This window comes from Micrasema longulum, unplaced genomic scaffold (assembly GCF_059751315.1).
Source record: "Micrasema longulum isolate JH-2025_06_02 unplaced genomic scaffold, ASM5975131v1 h1tg002208l, whole genome shotgun sequence".
In the NCBI taxonomy this organism is placed as follows: domain Eukaryota; kingdom Metazoa; phylum Arthropoda; class Insecta; order Trichoptera; family Brachycentridae; genus Micrasema; species Micrasema longulum.
Genome location: NW_028279371.1, coordinates 274,330 through 293,381, shown reverse-complemented (window position 1 = coordinate 293,381; position 19,052 = coordinate 274,330). Strand labels below are relative to the sequence as shown.

Genomic DNA, 19,052 nt, shown 5'->3' with positions numbered 1-19,052 from the left:
CTGGAATGCTGGAATCGAGTGTGATCACCATCCTCAGGAGGCGTGGATTGAAGAGGTATATTTTATTGTTGTGGTATAAATATATTTGACTTCTACTCTTATCTCTTATTAGATAATCATAAGCTGTATATGGTAAGTGTTCCGGACGCGCTGAAAACGATAGAAGCCACATTTGATTGTATAATTTGCGATATTGTTTGTTTATAAATAATATGTAATAGTTTAAGTCCTCGGTATATGTGAAAGCCAAGGGCCAAATCCATAATAAAGGCGATTTGATCCACTTTCGGGTTCGGCCTTGGCTATACCGAGGAAAATATAGAATAGGATTTTATTTGGATAATTTTATGTTGAATGTTTATAATTTGGTTATGTTCATTTGTATGTATGTGTATTCTTATATATTGAGCGCCGCGCGGCATGCTGTCGACTAAACCCGCGCGCGCCGGACGACGCTATTTACGTGGCCGGCCGTTACGTAGAGTAAAGCTAGGGTTTCCTAGGATAGCAGTGCCCGTATCTTAACGGCCGTAGTTAACGGTGATGCGGTGGGAAGCCGTCGTAACGTCATCTAGAGAGTGGTTTCCTAGGGAAATGGTGTTGATAACCCCGTTTTCCTAGGAAACCACACTCTAGTCATCGTTACGACGGCTGTCCACCGCATCACCGTTCACTACGGCCGTTAAAATACGGGCACCGCTGTCCTAGGAAACCCTAGCTTAAGGTGGGGGAGGCCGAGCGAATGGTCGCCCGTACCCCCACTCCCCGGCGGCGGCTCACGTACACGGCGGCGGCCGCGAGCTTGGGCGTCGGGCAGTGCGCCGCGGGCGTTTTATAATGTGTAGACTCTGAAATAAAAGTTAGTTCGCTCAAGACACTACTACGGCGTTTTACTCTCCGCTCCTGCCCTCCGCTTCCCGCTGGACTTCGTTCTTCGCCACTGCCTTCCGCCGTGACTGCGCTCGCCTCTTTGAACCAACAGGACGCGTTGGAAAGCCCTTTTCAGGGCTACTAAGGTTGACTTAGCGGTCAGTGCTTTCTCGGTGCGCTGGGCTCAGGCCCCCCATTTACGCCGGGTGGGCCGATTGAACGGAACCAGGGAGACGAAGCCGCCACCCCCCCCCTCCTGTAACGGGTCGGTTACAGTGAGTGTGCATTTAAAATTATTGAAAAATAAATAGGATCTCTTAGATGAATGTGTAGGAAACCAATGCACGACAGGGTAACGGATGATGAAATTAGGCGAGTGCAAATCTGAGTCAAGTATAATTGATAAGATTAAGAAAGGGTCTCTGAGATAGTTTGGTCATGTGACGAATGGATGACAAAAGAATGGTAAAACAGGTATATATGGCAAGAATGAACGGTAAGTTGGGATGAGGATGACCAATAATCAAAGTGGCATGATCAGATAGACCAAAATCTTAAGTCTGGTCATGGAAATGGCGTGATGGTAGTATTAATGGTAGATATTTTAGGTTCTTATAAAAGCAGTAATTAATGTTTCACCGATTGTTGCCTGCTGAGTTAGACTGTTACATTGTAGCATAGCCCGCATAAAATGTGTTAACCTAGCCGGACCAAAGGGGGGGATTCGAATCCCCCATAGACCAATTTGGTCAATTTTACTTTATGTACACAAGCTTTCGGCAAACTAACAAAAATGAATAAAATACACGAATGAGTAAAATATGTGTACGCGAAAACATGAATAAATTATTACACGGTCATAAACATTTCCGTTTTATTCTCCTGATGCCATATACACAGGGGTGGGCTGCAGGGGGCTCGGAGGAGCTCGGGCGAGCCCCTTGTTAAATTTGACTTGGGCCGGCGAGCCCCTTTTTAAATTAAGAGAAATCAAGATTCTCAGATCAAATCAGTACATAAATGAAATTTCAGTGGATGGTTTAAATGTATTGTGAAACATAAAATTTTGTTGCCTTTTGAAATTTCTCGAGAAATATATTTATTAGGGATGCGCAATAAAAGAGACCTATCAGTTTTTTGTCTGAATAGTATTTATTTTTTATTATTATGTATTAGTTTTGGTTAGTTGGAACAAATTGTACATCTCCCCCCTCCCAACCACCTCCCCCCGCGAGCCCCTTGTTAAAAAATTGGCAGCTCATCCCCGCATATAAAAGTAGGCGCTGGGGTCGTTTGGTCCCCCTGTTCGGATCATGTGTAATTTTGGATGCTTAGCGAGGGAAAGGTTAAGTAAGGGTAAATAATACAAAAAAAATTCCCATCAATATGTTTTTTTTCCATCACATTTTAAATATAAATCTATAAAATAAATCTTAAAATTTAACATATTGACTTGCTTGCCCAAAATGATATGGTCCAAGTAATTAGTCACATTACAAGCCGATTCAATTTTGTGAAAATTACAATACAAGGTGTTGAGTGAAACGCTCAAAACATTGTGACAAAGCATGTGAAATTCAATTAAGGCAACTCAAAACATGTAAGCCATACAAGGTTTTTTGTAATTTCTAGATGTCAAAAATGACTGAATTGACAAAAAAAAAACAATAGTATTATTTCAAGTATGCAGTCTTAGTTCTATGCTTTTAATATTAAATGTACTTACAATACATTCATCCAGAAAACTCTGGAAAACTTCCTACTTATATTTTATAAAAAATACTTACCAAAGGTGTTGGTATGCATTTAAAAATTTACAATGTTTTCTTATTTACATGCATACATTTGAATAAATATAAGTATCTCTAATGAATGAGGAAGTTCAGTGCTCCGAGAAATTGGAGACAAAAAGTCTTTTCTCAAATGCGGTAAAAATTGTACAGAAAAATAAATAAAAATAAACTACCATATTTTTGGTTCCATAGGATGAACTTTTTTGCTCTGAGAAATAAACCAAAAATCGAGGTGTCTTATGGTCCGATGCGTCTTATCCAATCAATTATAGCGTTGTTATGTGTTGTGACAAATTTCCGGTTTCCGAGTAGCAATGTTTTTCAACGTTTGGCGTGTTTTAACGGGTACAGGTTCTCCTTTTAAATGTCATTAAAACTCACTGACTTGAACTCGTGACGTCGCAAACGGAGTCATTACAAAACTTTTAAAAAATCATAGCGATGATAATATTGTGGGGTAATTACTACAACTAGATAACCAGCAGTTTTGAGTTTCCCACTAAAAAGTCATATTTGTATCGTCCTACATGAATCCTACAAATAAGTTGTGATTCATGCAAATTGCAATATGATTTGAATGCATGATCTGTACAATAAAAAACAATGTGTTTTTAGTGGGTAATGCACAAATACTGAAATAAAAGTTATTACCTCGCAATATGATGCATACAAATAGTATTTTTTGGCTTAGTTTAATAGTTTATTGACAAATAAATAAAACATTACAAACCACTGAACTTCCTAATTAAAATAATTTTTTTTTCTATTTGTATTTAGATAAACAATTTAAGTGAAACAAAAAAATTACAAGCTAAATTCTGGTTTTATTTGCAAAATAAGTTTCAATCTTTTGGTTCATTTGTGAGACAAGTACGAAAAAATAAGATGTGTATTATGTTTGCAGTTGCTGATGCTTTATTTCACAAAAAAAGCCGCGTCTTCGGGGAGCATTGGTAACCTGAGAATGTGAGAGCGCGTGCCCTCTACCTGTTAGCCCGATACTTTAAGGACTTGGGCTCAGAAGAGAAGATTTAGCATAGACGTGGAAGCAAATCTACTCTTAGGTCAGCATTTGATTCAGGAAGAGGAAAACTTGTTGAAATCCGGCGCTCCCCAAACACTAGATTTGGAGATCGTGCTTTTGTCGCCGCCGGCCCCTCTGCCCGGAACCAATTGCCTTCAAACTTACGAATCATCGACAGTCCCGGTCAGTTCAGATCCCAACTAAAATCTCACTTCTTTAAACTATCATCCCCTCAATTTTAAATCTGGAAATATACTGTATCACTTAAGTTTAGGTAGAATGTAAGTTTAGATATACAATTGTAAAGCGCCCTTGAGGTGATTTTTTACAAAAATGGCGCTATATAAATCAGCCAAGTATTATTATTATTACTCGCTTCACTCAGTATCACGGCTTTTCTCAGTAGGAGGAAGAGAATTAACTATAGGGGATCAGTCACATTTTAGTAATTTCAGGAGCTTATTTGAAGAGCAAATATTCAAAAAGTGATTTGCCACATAAATATAGAGCTTGAAAAATTTGTTTTTAACAACACTATTTGTTTAATTGTACGAACTTTTGGACATATTTTAATAGAAAAAAACGGATTTTGAATGAATAGAATGGTCTTTTCTCAGAGTTTTTTAAAAAGGTAATAAAATTTGATGAAAAATGTTTTTTTTCAAATTTGGATTAATCAATTTTTTGAATGTTTGCTCCTCATGATCTTCAAGAATAATAATGTTTGCAGTCAGATGTTAAAATTTGTACCTCAGAGGCAGACGGATGAAAATCCAAAGGTCAAATGTTCAACACAAGCTTAAAGAATCTACTTTCACTAAGTGATTTCTAATAATTGATGAAATTAATTTGTGTTTTTAGCATCTCAATACATTGGTTCTTTCATTACAAGACAAGCATTTCTTCAAAATCAATGGACATGGTCATAAACTGGATACGAAAATCGAAATGTCATTTCATCAAATTCTGGAATTCAAATTGTGGATTGCTGAGGTACAGAAATTTCCTCAATGATTTCAAAATATCATCAGTGAAATTCTTATGCTGTAAAGATTGTATATAATGAAATGTTTATATTAACTGCATTATTACATGAACATTTTTACTGCCTTAATCATCAACATTTAGCATGACTATTTAAATGTTCGTTTTTATTATGTCTTATCTTGTAATTGGAAATATCTGACTAATGATTCAGACGATTGAGTTAGTTTATCGCCATTAAGAAAAATTAAAAAAAAAATGTAGTTGATAAAAGATTCAAATGTTAACAATAATTATTAATAGTATTTATTAAAATAGTTAGAAGTCAATATAAAAAAGTACTGAAATATTAAAGTACGGTTAAACCTAGCAGTCCTATTCCTATATGGGCCATCCAAGTTGAATTTAAGTAGTGATAAACAATTAAAGTAGGCGTCTGTAAATTGACTGAATATTGGAAAAATTATATAAACGGTGTCGAGAGAGTTCAAAAGCAGTAAAAAAATCAGAAGAGATATCAGACATGGCTAGAATATTAAGGAAATGTTGAGACAAGTACAGAAGATTAAGAAATTACTCAAAAACAATGAAAGAAATATTACATTTTAATGAAAATTGTCAAACAAGCACAGAAGATATGAAGTACTTGACTATAGCCAGTAAAAACCCACAACATCAGTCAAGGAAACTTCTTGTATAATGTTGTTAATAGTTTACTTCCCAGAACCATAATGCAAATTCAATTTATTTACAAATGAAACCATTTTTTTTGTTTAGTTCAAATGTTAAAAAATATAATAAAACTTGCGCGTGTATTGCAAAGTTAGATTTTGAGAGTATTTTTTATTTTCAGATCCTTTTGATAGAATCCAAATATACTGTTGAAATAAGTTTTGACAAAAGTATTCTAAAAAAATCTCAGTTTGAGCAAATCACTAGTAAGAAGAAATTCGCTAATCCTCTGTTGCCCATATAATGGAATACAAGAAAAATCCAACTTGGATGTATAATATAATTCCATAATCAGAGATCACTTTGAAATTCACACAACGTTATGTCGGAGATGCTATCGAGTTCCGAAAGAAACGTCGATTGTACGGCTTACATGTCGAAAGGGACTCTCCGTTAGAGTATTATTCGGTTCCCTGAGGAGAGGCGAGTGCTGCGGAGGGAGGAAGGATGTCAGAAGCGAAGAGACTTGGCTATCAAGGCCGCCGTTGCTTTGGATTTGTCTCCGCCCGAGCGCTGAAGTTCAGTCTCTACCTGTTCCCTCGAGAATCCCAACTTTATTAACTCCTGCACGTTACTTTCATTACTGTTTGAGGAAGAAGCTGATGTCGTAGGCTGGTTTTCGGGACTTTTTAATGCCTCGCTCGAAGCTAGCAAACTCTCGGCTAGTTCGTCTTCCGCGGAAGACACTCGGGGAAGTTCTCCCTCTGCTAAGAAATGAGTTTCCGTTCCGGTTGTGCCGATGCGCAGGACGTTCCTCTTCAAATCTATATTGCACTGGTGTCTCTTCAGCATATCTAGACCGAGTATCATATCCATCGGTTGATTTTGCAGGACAGAAAATGAAGTTGTGAGGAAGTCTTTTTCTATACGCATTTGTACCATGTGAATTCTACCGATGATCTTCTGTACACCGACACCTTTGGCTATTCCCGACCACCGCGTGTCGACCAGTCGCATAATGTTGCAGCGCTCGGCGCACGCCGAGGACATGATGGTCGTCTGAGCTCCGGAGTCTATGAACGCTTTGACGGGGAAGCTGTTCACGTGACAATTGATGTACAGCATCACGACAGTTCCGAATGTTTCCGGGTTGTATTCGATAGCCGCTTCCATATTGGCCTCTATATTTTTTTGCTTGATTTCTTCAGCGATGAGTCTTTGGGCTTCGGTATCGAAAGGATCCGCGTTCATCATTCTCAACCTCTGCTGTTGTCTCTCGGCTCTAGCCGCTACCTGCTCTTTTAGGACGGCCGAGAATGCGTCTAAATTACCCGTCAGCAAGGCATCGGCGAGCCTGGGATTGTTTTGTTTGAGCAGCGCCAACTGGTCGGGATTCGCCATAAACATGTCTCGTATCTTCTTCGGGTCATCGTCAACGCCGAAGCTAGGATTTTGAGGGTTCACTGCAGCTCCGGGAACTCGGATGCTGCTGAAATCTAGCCCCGCTAGACCGGTCGGAGTGGGAGGCGCTCTAGCCTCTACGCTGGGCATCGGAACATCGTTGGAGGATTGCAGCATATGCTGCAAGACAATAACGTCTCCATCGGCCACTCCGAGCTCCTTCAAAGTCTTTTTCTCGTCGTTCAAAAGCCTGCCATTAAAGTTTAGTACGATTTCACGGGCGGGGAAACCGGATTCCACTTCACAAAATGCCTTGAAATTCTCTAATTCCAAGTCTTCGGAAACGTCTAAATTGAAAATATGATCAGCGAGAGTCGTCACGGTTACCTTCATTGTTGATTATTTCACGTTGCTCGCAATGACAATGAATGACATTTGCAGCGGACGATGAAACGGCGCACAGCGACCCGGATGACAACAAAATACTAAATCTAAATAACAAATTATTGTCTATGGTATGATAGCTCAGCAAAATTGCTTAAAAATCTGGTTTATTACAATTTTTGCCTAAAAATTACTATTTTCAACAAATTCAAATATGATTCGAAGTTTATTTGCATAAAATTCGAGAAAATCGATCAATCACATTACTTTTACTTCTTTTTTAAAAAAGTATCTACGCACAGAATTATTTTGATGAATGTATTAAAAAGTACCAAATTGGTTATGGTTTATGGTCCTTTACACATGGCATCTGTCAAAACTAGTGTGTTTTTATTTTCTTGAGTAAAAATCTCGTATATTAATTATATATAATCTCTATACTCACACAACAATGGTATGTTTTCGTAAATCGCCCCCTTCAATTTTCAAATACAATCAATAGATGTGTTGACACAGCACATAATTGTGGATTTTAGGTTCTTAGCATAATGTCAGATTCGATACTCAAATGATTTTGATCTCTTGTTTTTAGCCGAAAGCGAAAAAGTTTATAGATCGCAAGAACGCTGTGACGTTTCACCTTGTACATAGATCTCAAAAAGATCCTCTAGCTGCAGATGAAAATGCTCCACAGCATGTCTTAGTTGAGGCAGCAGATAAACAGCAAAAGGTTTGTAACTCAAAAATAAATTTATTTATTGTGTATGCAGATAATTGATAGAATTCCATATTTAATTTTTTAATGTATCCAAAATAAAACAAGTTTATTGGATTGTAATTCTACTTTATTTTTTATAAAATATACAAAGGGTATATTGTGACGCGTTTCGTCTTGTTAGGACATTTTCTAACAAACTAACTTAAATATTTACAAAGTTTCCTTATATACTAAAAATAATTGCTATTTTATGTTTGTAGATTTCTATACAAGCCAAAATAGTAGAGTAATTAAATTGAATTGAATTTTAATTATTCTACTATTTTGGCTTGTATAGAAATCCACAAACATAAAATAGCAATTATTTTTAGTATATAAGGAAACTTTGTAAATATTTAAGTTAGTTTGTTTGAAAATGTCCTAACAAGACGAAACGCGTCACAATATACCCTTTGTATATTTTATAAAAAATAAAGTAGAATTACAATCCAATAAACTTGTTTTATTTTGGATACATTACCAAATCGTAAATAAATGTTCAATTTTCGCATTAACTAAAAGAACTGCTATTTAAATACACTTTTCCAATGACGTATGATTAAATCGAAAGCTCGAAGTTGATACAGATATTTCTATTTGTTGTTTACTTTTCCTTCGCTAATGGGCACAGAAAAATAAAAAAAATGGTTTTGTCGTATTGCAACTATGAAGTAATAAAACTGACAGCTAGTGCCAGAAATATCATTTAAAAAATATAAGGCGCCTTGCCAACCGCCATCAAGCTAAAATCAGTAGATTCGTTTTCAGCTAGAACAGTTTCTCAATTTTTTTCACCTTTGCTTTGCCAGATAGATTTTTTGTTTTCACTGTTTTTATGAAACAGTTTCGCATATTACAAAAATGGAAAGCGGCGAGGGGAAGGGGGGCTGCTGTTATGGCATAAAATAGCTAATGAGGAACTTCAGCCCTATGGGAAATTAGATACAAAAAACGTCTTCTTGTGTTTGGTCAGCTCAATGCCTTTCAGGTATTGTACACTGATAACAGAGAGAATTAGAGTTTAATGGACTGTATGGAAATTGTTACTCACTTTTAGAGTTCTTCCGATTGTTTCTTATATGGAGCACTTCACTATTGCTGTAGCACGAATTCCGGTATCGTGTAGATGATGGTGAACTGTATAATTTAGGATGTTTATATAGCACTTAACTTTGTACGAAATATGCTGACGCAGGGTATGATAAAGATTTATCAGAGAGACAACTTTTCACATGTGACTTGCCTACAGGACGATACAAGTACAAGAATTTTGAAATAGGAAGGATTTGGGAAGGAACGGGATATTTGCAGTCTTATTTGAGTTGCCAGTATTGAAAATGTAAATTCAGTACTTAACATCTTGCGTGGGGTAAATGTTTAAAGCAGTATGGGAAACTGTTATTTTTTAAACAGTTTCACATATCCTCACATTTTTGTGAAACAGTTTCAGCAGTTGCTTTTACCATGTTTTTTTGCCCATGTTGCTTTAAACTGTTATTTTTTATACCATTTCACGAAACGGTTTAATTTGTGAAACTGTATCTGTTGCTCTTTTTAAATAACCGAAACGCCCATCTCTAATACTGAATAATAAGTTAAGTTGGTGTAAGTTTTAATTGTGAACTTTTGTAACATATTTCAGGGAGAAGTGGTAGTTAGGAAAGAAGAGGAACGTAAATGGGGAGTGTTTTTTGATGATGAATATGATTACCTCCAACATTTAAAGGATGCGCAAGATGTCTCCGTCCACTGGGCTCCTGCAATTGTGAGTAAAACTTAATATTTTATCAATAACATAAAATAAATCATTATTATCCTGTGTCCGGGCAGAGGCAGTGAAAGTCTAGTGCGTAGATTTTCACGATCACTGTTATCAATATGTCGGTAGTCAGGTAGCAAGTATTGGAATTCAATCATAAACAAGTACCTAGGTACCTAATTATCAATGAAGTTTTTCTTTTTGTCTGAATAGTTTTTGCATGCTTTCACGACACAATCAGGCATTTTTCTTTTCATTTACTTTGGTTTCGAATTAAATGTCAAGCTCACGTAAAAACACGGCAGGCGGATAAAGAATGACTGAATTCGCGTTGGGCATGAATTGAGTGTCATAATTTTAGAAGGCTCAGGGTAAAACGCGGTCTGATTTTTCTCCATTAATACGCATTCACATATATTCTCCATAGATTGTGGCACTTGAGTGGTTATTTTTAAGTAGCTGTTTGAGTAAATGTTTGTTCAACCAGCTATAATAATCTATAATTTTCCAAGATGTTCAGGAGAGCTGAAATAATACTCAATTTCAGGACTATAATCCACAATCCAAAATATTTCTGTGTTACTTTACAATAATAAATTACCATTCTAAATGGTGCTGTTTTTTTTTTCATTGAAATATTTATTAAAACTTTGGAAAACTAATAAACCGAAAAATTTACAGATAGTCCCTTCTGCCATCTGACTTACGATGTATCATCTTAATTGGGTGAACCCCTTGTAGGTTGGATTCGTTTTCGTTCTGGAGCCATCTTCGGGGTAAATCATGTATGTGTTGTGTAGAAAATAACAAACAACAAAATGACACTGAACGACCTACTGTCGATTGCGACGCGGTACAAATACATAATTTTCTACACAACACATACTTTACTCTGTTATATGGACATACTAAAAATGTTTTTTTTCTAGGTTATTATTTCTATTAACAAATACTAAAATATTTTTTTTAATGCTAGGATCCTTCAAAACCCCCGCCACCTAAAGAGAAAAATAAATCCAAGAAAAATGTCCGATTGAATTTACCGAGCTCCGTATTTGCATCAGAAATTGAAGAAGATGTCGGCCTTCTTAATAAAGCTGCTCCACAGTCAGGTATGTTGTTGTGCAGAATACTAAGAAGACTGGATTAGTACAGAACCGGGGCCCATTTTATTTTTATATGTTTTTTACGCCAAAGGGGCTTTAAAAATCATGACAAATTAAAATGAAGGAAAAATACATAAAATATTGACAGAAGAAACACGAGGATACACATGAAACAAAAATATAAATAAAATTTGAAAAAAAAATGAAAAAAAGTGTTTTGTATAATTAATGTTCAAAGCATTATTGTGGTCGAAAATTTCAATAAATGTTAGTCAATAGGACAGACACCGTGGTGCAGTTGGTTAGACAGCTAAATGTGAAACTGGCGTTGCGGGTTTATTCCCACTAGTTTGCAAGAAAAAATCCAAGAAATAATTTTTTATAATGGCCATATTTTTCCGACCATTAGATGCACTTTTCTGCTCTGAAAATTCAACCGAAAATTGGGGATGGGTCTTAAAGTCCGATGCATTTTATCGTTTGCAAAATACAGTAAAAAAAATATATAAATTATACAAAATATAAAAATATATTAATTAAATGATGGAATAAAGGTGGCATTGAATATGTACTGCTTCTAAATAACAAGGCAGAATTCAATATTAATACATGTTAATTATAAATACGAATGACTAGATTTTCGCAACTTAATTAAAAAAATATTTTAAATAGGTTTATTATTATATTTACTTTCCTTTACTTTTGTTAAATTTTTGTGAACCCCTTAGCTATTATTGCAGACAGTTTGTATTCTAGGGCATTTAATATCAAGCCATTGCAACAATACCAGAAAATTAAGAATCTATGATTTTTTGCCACTCCTAATTTACTGCCGTGTTAATGTATTGCATAGTATTATAATATATTACAATAATATAAATATCATTTCAAAAACTATGTAATATGTATAACTATATATTTTTTGTATTACATATTCCATAGTTCTGTAACAGAACATTGTTATGTTTATAAAAGGCATTTGTTCTGTGTGCACGAATAAAATATATTTATGTATTTTTTTAATGGATAAAGAAATGGAGTAAAAATCAGGTTAGAAATTCAATGTAAATATTTTTTCTGTAAAATAATACTGAAAATCAAATGGCAGGTCTTCGCTTGGACTTGGATCCCGATGTGGTGGCTGCGATGGATGAAGATTTCGACTTTGATAATCCCGATAATCAACTTGAAGACGACTTCATGGAAATGGCTATGAAAGAAGGTATGATGTAATATAAATTTGTTCATAATACATTTAAAACTTTATGCAACACTTTTGTACGCAGTAACTTGGAGTTTGCATCCGTTGTGTGGAGCCCACAATAGATAACAAAGGAAAAAAAATTAAATACCTTAATTATAAAAACAATAAAACGCTTGGCAGTTATAGCCAATCTGCTAAACAAAATTGATTTTTTTCCCTCGAAAATAGACGTACACTATCTGAATTATGCTATTTATGTAAATTATTAAATAATAAAGTAGACTCTTTTAATCTGTTCTCCAAAATTAATCTTAATGTCCCCCTAATGTTTGCGTGACAAGTAATAAGTATTTATTCCATCTGCCAGTCTGTAGCACTAACTATGCACAACACTCTTTTCTCTATTGTTCTTGCTCTAACTACAATGCTTTTTTTTTCATCTATTGATATATTTAACATGCCCCTTAATTTATTTAAAAATAAATAAAGACTCATTCTTTCTGGCTGCGATACAATCTCACTTGCTATTTAATGATGCTCACACTTACACACACCTGAACACTTACTCCCATACAAATACACCTCTACACTTACTCTCATACAAATACACATAAACTCATCCTTTTGTTGTACCACAATTTAATATGTATGATTTTTATTTAGAAACTTCGCTGGTCTGTCTTTAAACCGTATCTTTCTTATGTTATTATATCATTGTCGACTGTTTGTTTCTGTAAAATAAATAAATTATCAAAGCCTTAGATATCAACCGTCCAGTTCGTTAGTAAGATATCTCTAAATTTTAAGTTCAGAGATAATGTGAAAAATACTATTTTAATGATCACATGAATGGACTATTTTTTATATTTTTTCAATCAATATTTCTGTGGCTTGAATCTATAAGGGCCGATGTCGTAAATTGTAATGTTTATATAATTAATTAGTAATTATAGAATTGGGACTACATAATTGGCATTAAGTAGTGTAAAGAAGATTGGTTCATGGCAAAAGAGCCAGCTACGAAAAATTCACAATCTTCAAACCTCGTATTTGCTTGGAGGAGATAAGTTTTCCTCTGCCAGATGCTGATAATTTTATCTTGAAACTTCTCGTTTGCAGGTGACCACGACGATGATGAAGAGTATACGGATGACGAGGGCTCCATGGACTCGCAGCAGGGCTACGGATCCGACAACCAGCTGACAGACAGCGAGGGGGAGGGGGACCTCCGCTGCCTTAGAGGACGGGCGGGACACGATCGAGATGACGACAACAAGTCCAGATTCTCTCAGTACTCCATGTCTTCCAGCATCATGAGGAGAAACAACGGGCTCACAATGCTCGATGACAGATTCGAAAAGGTCAGCCAGTGTGATTACAATGAAATACCTTTTGCATTTTATATTTTTTCTTATATACCTGTATTGTATTCAAATAACCATAAAATACAAAAAAAAAACTAAATTTTAATTTAGAATAAATCCTAAAACAATCTGAAGAATACTAATATGAAGTCTTGGAAAAAAATATTCAGGATGAATGATAGCAAAATGTTTAAAACTCCCAAAAAAGTATAAAGACTATTTTAGTTGGCTGGAACCAATTGCTAAATCGTCAGTGATACTGCCTAACCTGTTTTTTTTTACAAAAATATTTTACTGCAATAAGGGACCAAGAGCTAACTAACTTATTCTCTAAATAATGTCAGTTTTTCTGATACTCCAGCTGTTCGGACCAACTCTCAACTAAATCTACATACCTACCTGTCCTTCCCATTTCCTAGCGCACTCCGCGTAACAAATTATTGTTCTCATGTGTTTGCTGGTGAAATGTTTACAAATTATGACTTAATACAGCGATTATTATAATATTTACTGCAATTAATGTGATAATCTTTAATTAATTTTACGTGTCAATTTATTACAAAATTATATTCTTTTTATATTGAAAAGGAGCTTTTCGATAAATGATTTTTACAATCGAAATATTTTGTAGAATTAAGTCTGGTTCGTTTACAGTTGAATGTAATCCGGTTGACGCTGTTACAGCTTGTAACAGGGGGTCAATTGAGATTCATTGTAAAATGGGACTATTCTGAGTTCGTTCCGAATCTAGCGCTGTGTCTCAGATTCTTCCTAACTATTTGCGTTTCGGTGGCTTCGTGTGAAAGAAGCTTTTCAAAATTAAAGTTAATTAAATCGTATTTAAGATCAACTACGAGCCAAGCGCAACTATCCAATCTCTATTTTGTCGATTGAAAGGGAAAGGAAAGTCACATTTGACAATGTTTTTGAATATTTTAGTAAAATAAAGTCGCTTAAGCACGTTTAGTTGGTATTTGTTGTTTTATTTTCGGGAGTGCTCATTTGAAAACCGCCCTGGGTGCCAACCAACGCTACGCTGCCACTGTGTCCGTGTTCGGGTTGGGCATGCAGACAGCTAAACACATCCTTCGGAGATGCCCTATTCTTGACGTGGAAAGAGAAACAATGCTCGATGGCTTGAGACCGACAAGGAATTCTGATTTCTTTTGCGATCCGAACGATTTGAGTAAACTTGCAAAATTTGCTAGCGCATGGGTAGAAAAGTGGGATGCCCTTCGAGGAATCTAAATGCGCATTGTTTTTTTAAATTTTATTACAGAAACCATCGACTCATTTTTTGCAGTTGATCATGTTCATACTTGTCTTTAATGGTTTTGTCGCAATCAGTTTTGGTGAAATATTCGTATAATGAATTATTTTAGATGTTTGCGGAATACGACGATACAGAGATAGGAGCCTTGGACTGTGAAGACATCGAGGGTCACCTCTCTGCCACTCCCGAGGTCCTCCTGAAATGCGCCGAGCAGTTTAGTGACCAGAGAAGACTATACAAGCTCGATGAAGCGGGGGAAGATAAAGAAATGAAAAAGTGAGCACTGTTTAAAACATTAATCTTAGGTGCGAATGTTCAAAGTTGTAGAAAACGAGGAAGACCTATAAAGACACGGCTTGACTAAATCCAACAAGATGGGCGTGTCAAAAGTTTTAAAAATCGGCATCCGTGTATGAGAAAATGTATGAATGCAGAGTAAGCGAGGTCTGTATGTCAAGACACAATAACGTGGTGTTTTATCCTCTGCCGGTAGGCAGAGGATAAGGGGTACCTAGGTAGAAACAGTGTGATGGTCTGTTTGTTTGGATAAGTTATTTGGTAGAAACTATAAATAATATTGATTTAAATCTCTTGAGCGAGTTGTTTTTCAATATGATATAATTTTTTCTTTCGACAAAATCATATTATGCGAAACATATCCAGAAAGTAAGAGCACTCAGTTTTTGTATATTTAAAAAAAATTACAGTCAGGGGAGTATGTTGGGTTGTTCAAAATGTCCCAACCAAACGAGTTCAAACACGCCTTGGTGGCGTTAGCTGTGTGCGGGCGAGTGTTGTAGTGCAACAAACACACTCCCTTTGTCAATATTCCCCTCCGTTTATTTTGAATTGCTCTTTTGAGCTTTTGCAGGGTCTCACAGTATCGTGCTGCAGTAATCGTCTCCCCCTGAGGAAAAAATCAATCAAAATTATCCCTTTTCGGTCCCAAAACACAGATGCCATAACTTTTTTGGCACAATTGAAGGTCTTCCACTCTTTTTCTCGTCACGTATATTCATTCTTCCTTCATTAAATTCACGACACCAATTAAATACGTTTGTTCGTTTTATATCACCTTCGCCCATAAACAGTTTTGCTCCGTGCAAAAAATTCAGTCGAAGTTTTTCTTTCCGCGAGAAGGAACCTTGTGACGGCGCGCACCTCTCACTTGGCGAGATTTCTTATTGACATCTTTCACTGAAACGAATAATACGAGGCAAGTTTTGGTACTAACGAGGGTCGCCGGTGCTTGTTTTTTTCAGGAGATCCCCCACTACTAATAAGTGTAGCCAATTTTTGGAAAAAAAATTCTCAGCTGAGAGCCAAACAATACTCTTACTTTCTGGATATGCCTCATAGATTAATTCAATTAAATAATAATTTTGCTTTTATGAATAAATATCCTAAAAAGATTGCAGGTAAAAATCCTTAAAAAGAATATCCGATTATTTGATTCCTGACAAGGTTGATGGGAAACATTTGATTTATAGGTTTTCACCGCAATATTTCACTATCCTTATACTGGCACCTGAAGCGTACGACTCTTCGCCTTATCTTCCATGTCATAAAAAGTGCATTGCCTATTGAGGCACTGGGTGATGATGGAAAAAGAAAATTGTTAAAATGTGAATCAACTAAATGTAGTAAAACTGATTCATTTTCTAGGATTGTTAGAATGCGCGGTATAGCAGAAGAGGAAGAAGAAATTAAAGATGAGGATCTGTTTGGAACTCAGGAGGAAGAACAGCAAAAGTGGGACTGTGAATCTATCCTCTCAACCTACTCTAATATATATAACCACCCCAAACTCATAGATGAACCAAAGGTATTTAGAAATATTAATGTAAAAAATGCAAACACTAGTTAAATGAACATTTTTAAAAACAATTTTCATAACAAATAATACAGTATCACATATGTTGAATAAACAAACTAACAATGCAAGTAACATTAAAATGCGATTATTGGAAAAAGTAGTTTTGCATTTCGCACCCTTTTTTTTCAACTAAGTATATCTCGTTCATTATTTTTCACATATGGCATTGTAGAAGTGTGAGTGTATACTACAAACGCTTCTTTGACAGTATTGCGCTTGTTCAGCTTAGTCGTGAACTATCGTGCATCAAGTATGGAGGTCTCAAAGGAAGAAATTCGCCATATTTTATATTTTTACTACCCAAAGGGAAAAATGAGTCAAAAGTGACCAAAAAAATTTGCAATGTATACGCGGCCGATACTCTTTCGGTTCATGCTGCGCAAAGGTGGTTCGAGCAATTTCGTTCTGGTGTAGTAGAGGTGAATGATGCATCACTTTCTGGCAGGCCTGTCGTCAAAAATGTCGATAAAATCATGGAAAATAAAAAGATAGACCGTTATGTTAGCAGTTGTAGCATCACCCAGGAGCTGAATATTGATCATAAAACCGTTTTGAACCATTTGCAGAAGGCTGGATTTAAAAAAAAAACTTTGTTTGGGTGCCACACAAGCTGGCGCAATAAAACCTCATGGACCGAATTTCCATCTGCGAATCGCTGCTGAATCGCAACAAAATCGACCCATTTCTGAAGCGGATGGTGACGGGTGATGAAAAGTGGGTCACTTACGACAATGTCAAGCGACAGAGATCGTGGTCGAAAGCCAACAAAGCGACCCAGACCGTGGCCGGGCCAGGACTGACGGCCAGGAAGGTGTTGCTGTGTTTGGTGGGATTGGCAGGGAATACTCTATGAGCTGCTCCCCCATGGCCAAACGTTCAATTCTGCCCTCTACTGTGAACAACTCAACCGTTTGAAGCGGGTGATCGAACAGAAGCGGCCAGCATTGGTGAATAGGAGAGGAATCGTGTTTCATCGGGACAATGCCAGGCCGCACACATCTTTGATGATGTGCCAGAAGCTCGGATGGGAAGTTCTTATGCATCCACCCTATAGTCCGGACCTGGCACCGAGTGACTATCACCTGTTCCTGTCTATGGCCAACGCGCTTGGGGGTACAAAATTGGCCTCAATAGAGGCCTGTGAAAATTGGTTGCCCGAGTTTTTTGCCAATAGGGACAAGGGCTTCTATGACAGGGGCATTATGAAGTTGGATTCTGGTTGGCAACAAGTTACCGAACAGAACGGCACTTTTATAAAGCATTGAAATAAAGCAAAAAATACGAAATTACTTTTTCTCCCAACCTATTATTAGTACGAAAATGCATCTTGTATACATTTCTTAAATTATTTTTTTATATCTGCCGTCAAAAATGTCGATCTTCATACTTTCAATACCATTCAATAATCTTCACATTCTCACTACGGATTGAAAAATGATACATTATTATTGAATGAATCTATGTGAAACTTTGGGTTCCTAAAGTTGTGGCCAATAGGAACATTTATTTATGTATGTACAGATGAAGATAGCGTTCGTAATTAAGGCCCTGGTCTTGTTTTGATGTTGTTGGATGTTTTGTCAATGCTCTGTTGTGTTGTCTCTTAAATTTGTAATTTTTACTTAATTAAAAAACGTATCTGGTTTACCTTTACAAATGTACAATGGATCCATCAATTAATAAAAAATAAATAAGCAAAAAAAAAGGCCTTTTTACACAGCAATATTTCAAATATTTGTTTTTCTTTTCAGCGAGAGAAAAAGATCAAAATAAGCGCCAAGAGCGGGATCCCCCTGGGAGTAATAGACGGATCAGACTCGGGCAGAGTCACGCTGAAATCTCTCGCCCGCTTCAACATGCAACAGGAGGAGCTAGAGAGGGGCCAGGGCGGGGGCGACGAAGGCTCCGTCTGTGGGTCCCTCTTGTCCACACTCAGCGTGCTGTCCCTGCGGCCCGCGGACGAGACTCCCGAGGACAGGAGGGAGAGGAAGCGGCTGCTCAGGGAGTTCCGCCAGGAGAGGAGAGTGGAGAAGAAGGCCAACTCGCAAGCCTTCAAGGAAGAGAAGAAGTTGCAGGAGAAAATTAGCGTCAATAATAGACACAATGTACAAGGAATTAAAATTGTGTGAATAAACAGTGCCGTCAACATGGTATTTTTATTTATATAAAGCAGGCAGACTATCAATCGGTTTGTTCAAAAAATCGTAATTCTCGACACTGGCAAAAGCATAAAATTTAATATGCAACGCCATCTTATTTATAAAAAGAACGACATAGTATAGCCAAATCTAATAAATTCTTGAAGATCGACATGACAAGTCTTAACATGCGTCCATGAGAATCTGTATAAATGCAGAGGAAAAGTCTGTATGCAAAGTGGCATTCTATCCTCTCTGCCTACCACTACGGGGAACAATAATCATGTTGTCCTTTCCACATCCAGTGGTGCATAGACCACTGCATTGGTTAGCTGAGTGCGGCGTATTTTGATCATCTATTATACACAAAGGTAAGGTGATCAGTCCTACACTTCAAATGCCAGTCCAGGAACAATGAAATATTTCAGTTTAGTCAACCTTTAAAAA

General features: G+C 36.5%; 2 protein-coding genes across 2 annotated transcripts; one reads left to right on the top strand and one right to left on the bottom strand.

Moving 5' to 3' along the window:
* Positions 1-5,254: 5,254 nt before the first annotated feature.
* rngo (DNA damage inducible 1 homolog rngo) lies at positions 5,255-7,231 on the bottom strand. Its single transcript, XM_088239643.1, has one exon. It carries the CDS (start codon positions 7,135-7,137, stop codon positions 5,854-5,856), a length of 1,284 nt encoding a protein of 427 aa, XP_088095769.1. The 5' UTR covers positions 7,138-7,231; the 3' UTR covers positions 5,255-5,853.
* A 248-nt stretch (positions 7,232-7,479) lies between these two features.
* LTV1 (LTV1 ribosome biogenesis factor) lies at positions 7,480-18,613 on the top strand. Its single transcript, XM_088239641.1, has 9 exons — positions 7,480-7,582; positions 7,721-7,858; positions 9,528-9,650; positions 10,621-10,756; positions 11,859-11,972; positions 13,074-13,315; positions 14,701-14,867; positions 16,257-16,416; positions 18,219-18,613. The coding sequence occupies exons 1-9, from the start codon at positions 7,580-7,582 to the stop codon at positions 18,594-18,596; spliced, it is 1,461 nt and encodes a 486-aa protein (XP_088095767.1). The 5' UTR covers positions 7,480-7,579; the 3' UTR covers positions 18,597-18,613.
* Positions 18,614-19,052: the final 439 nt, after the last annotated feature.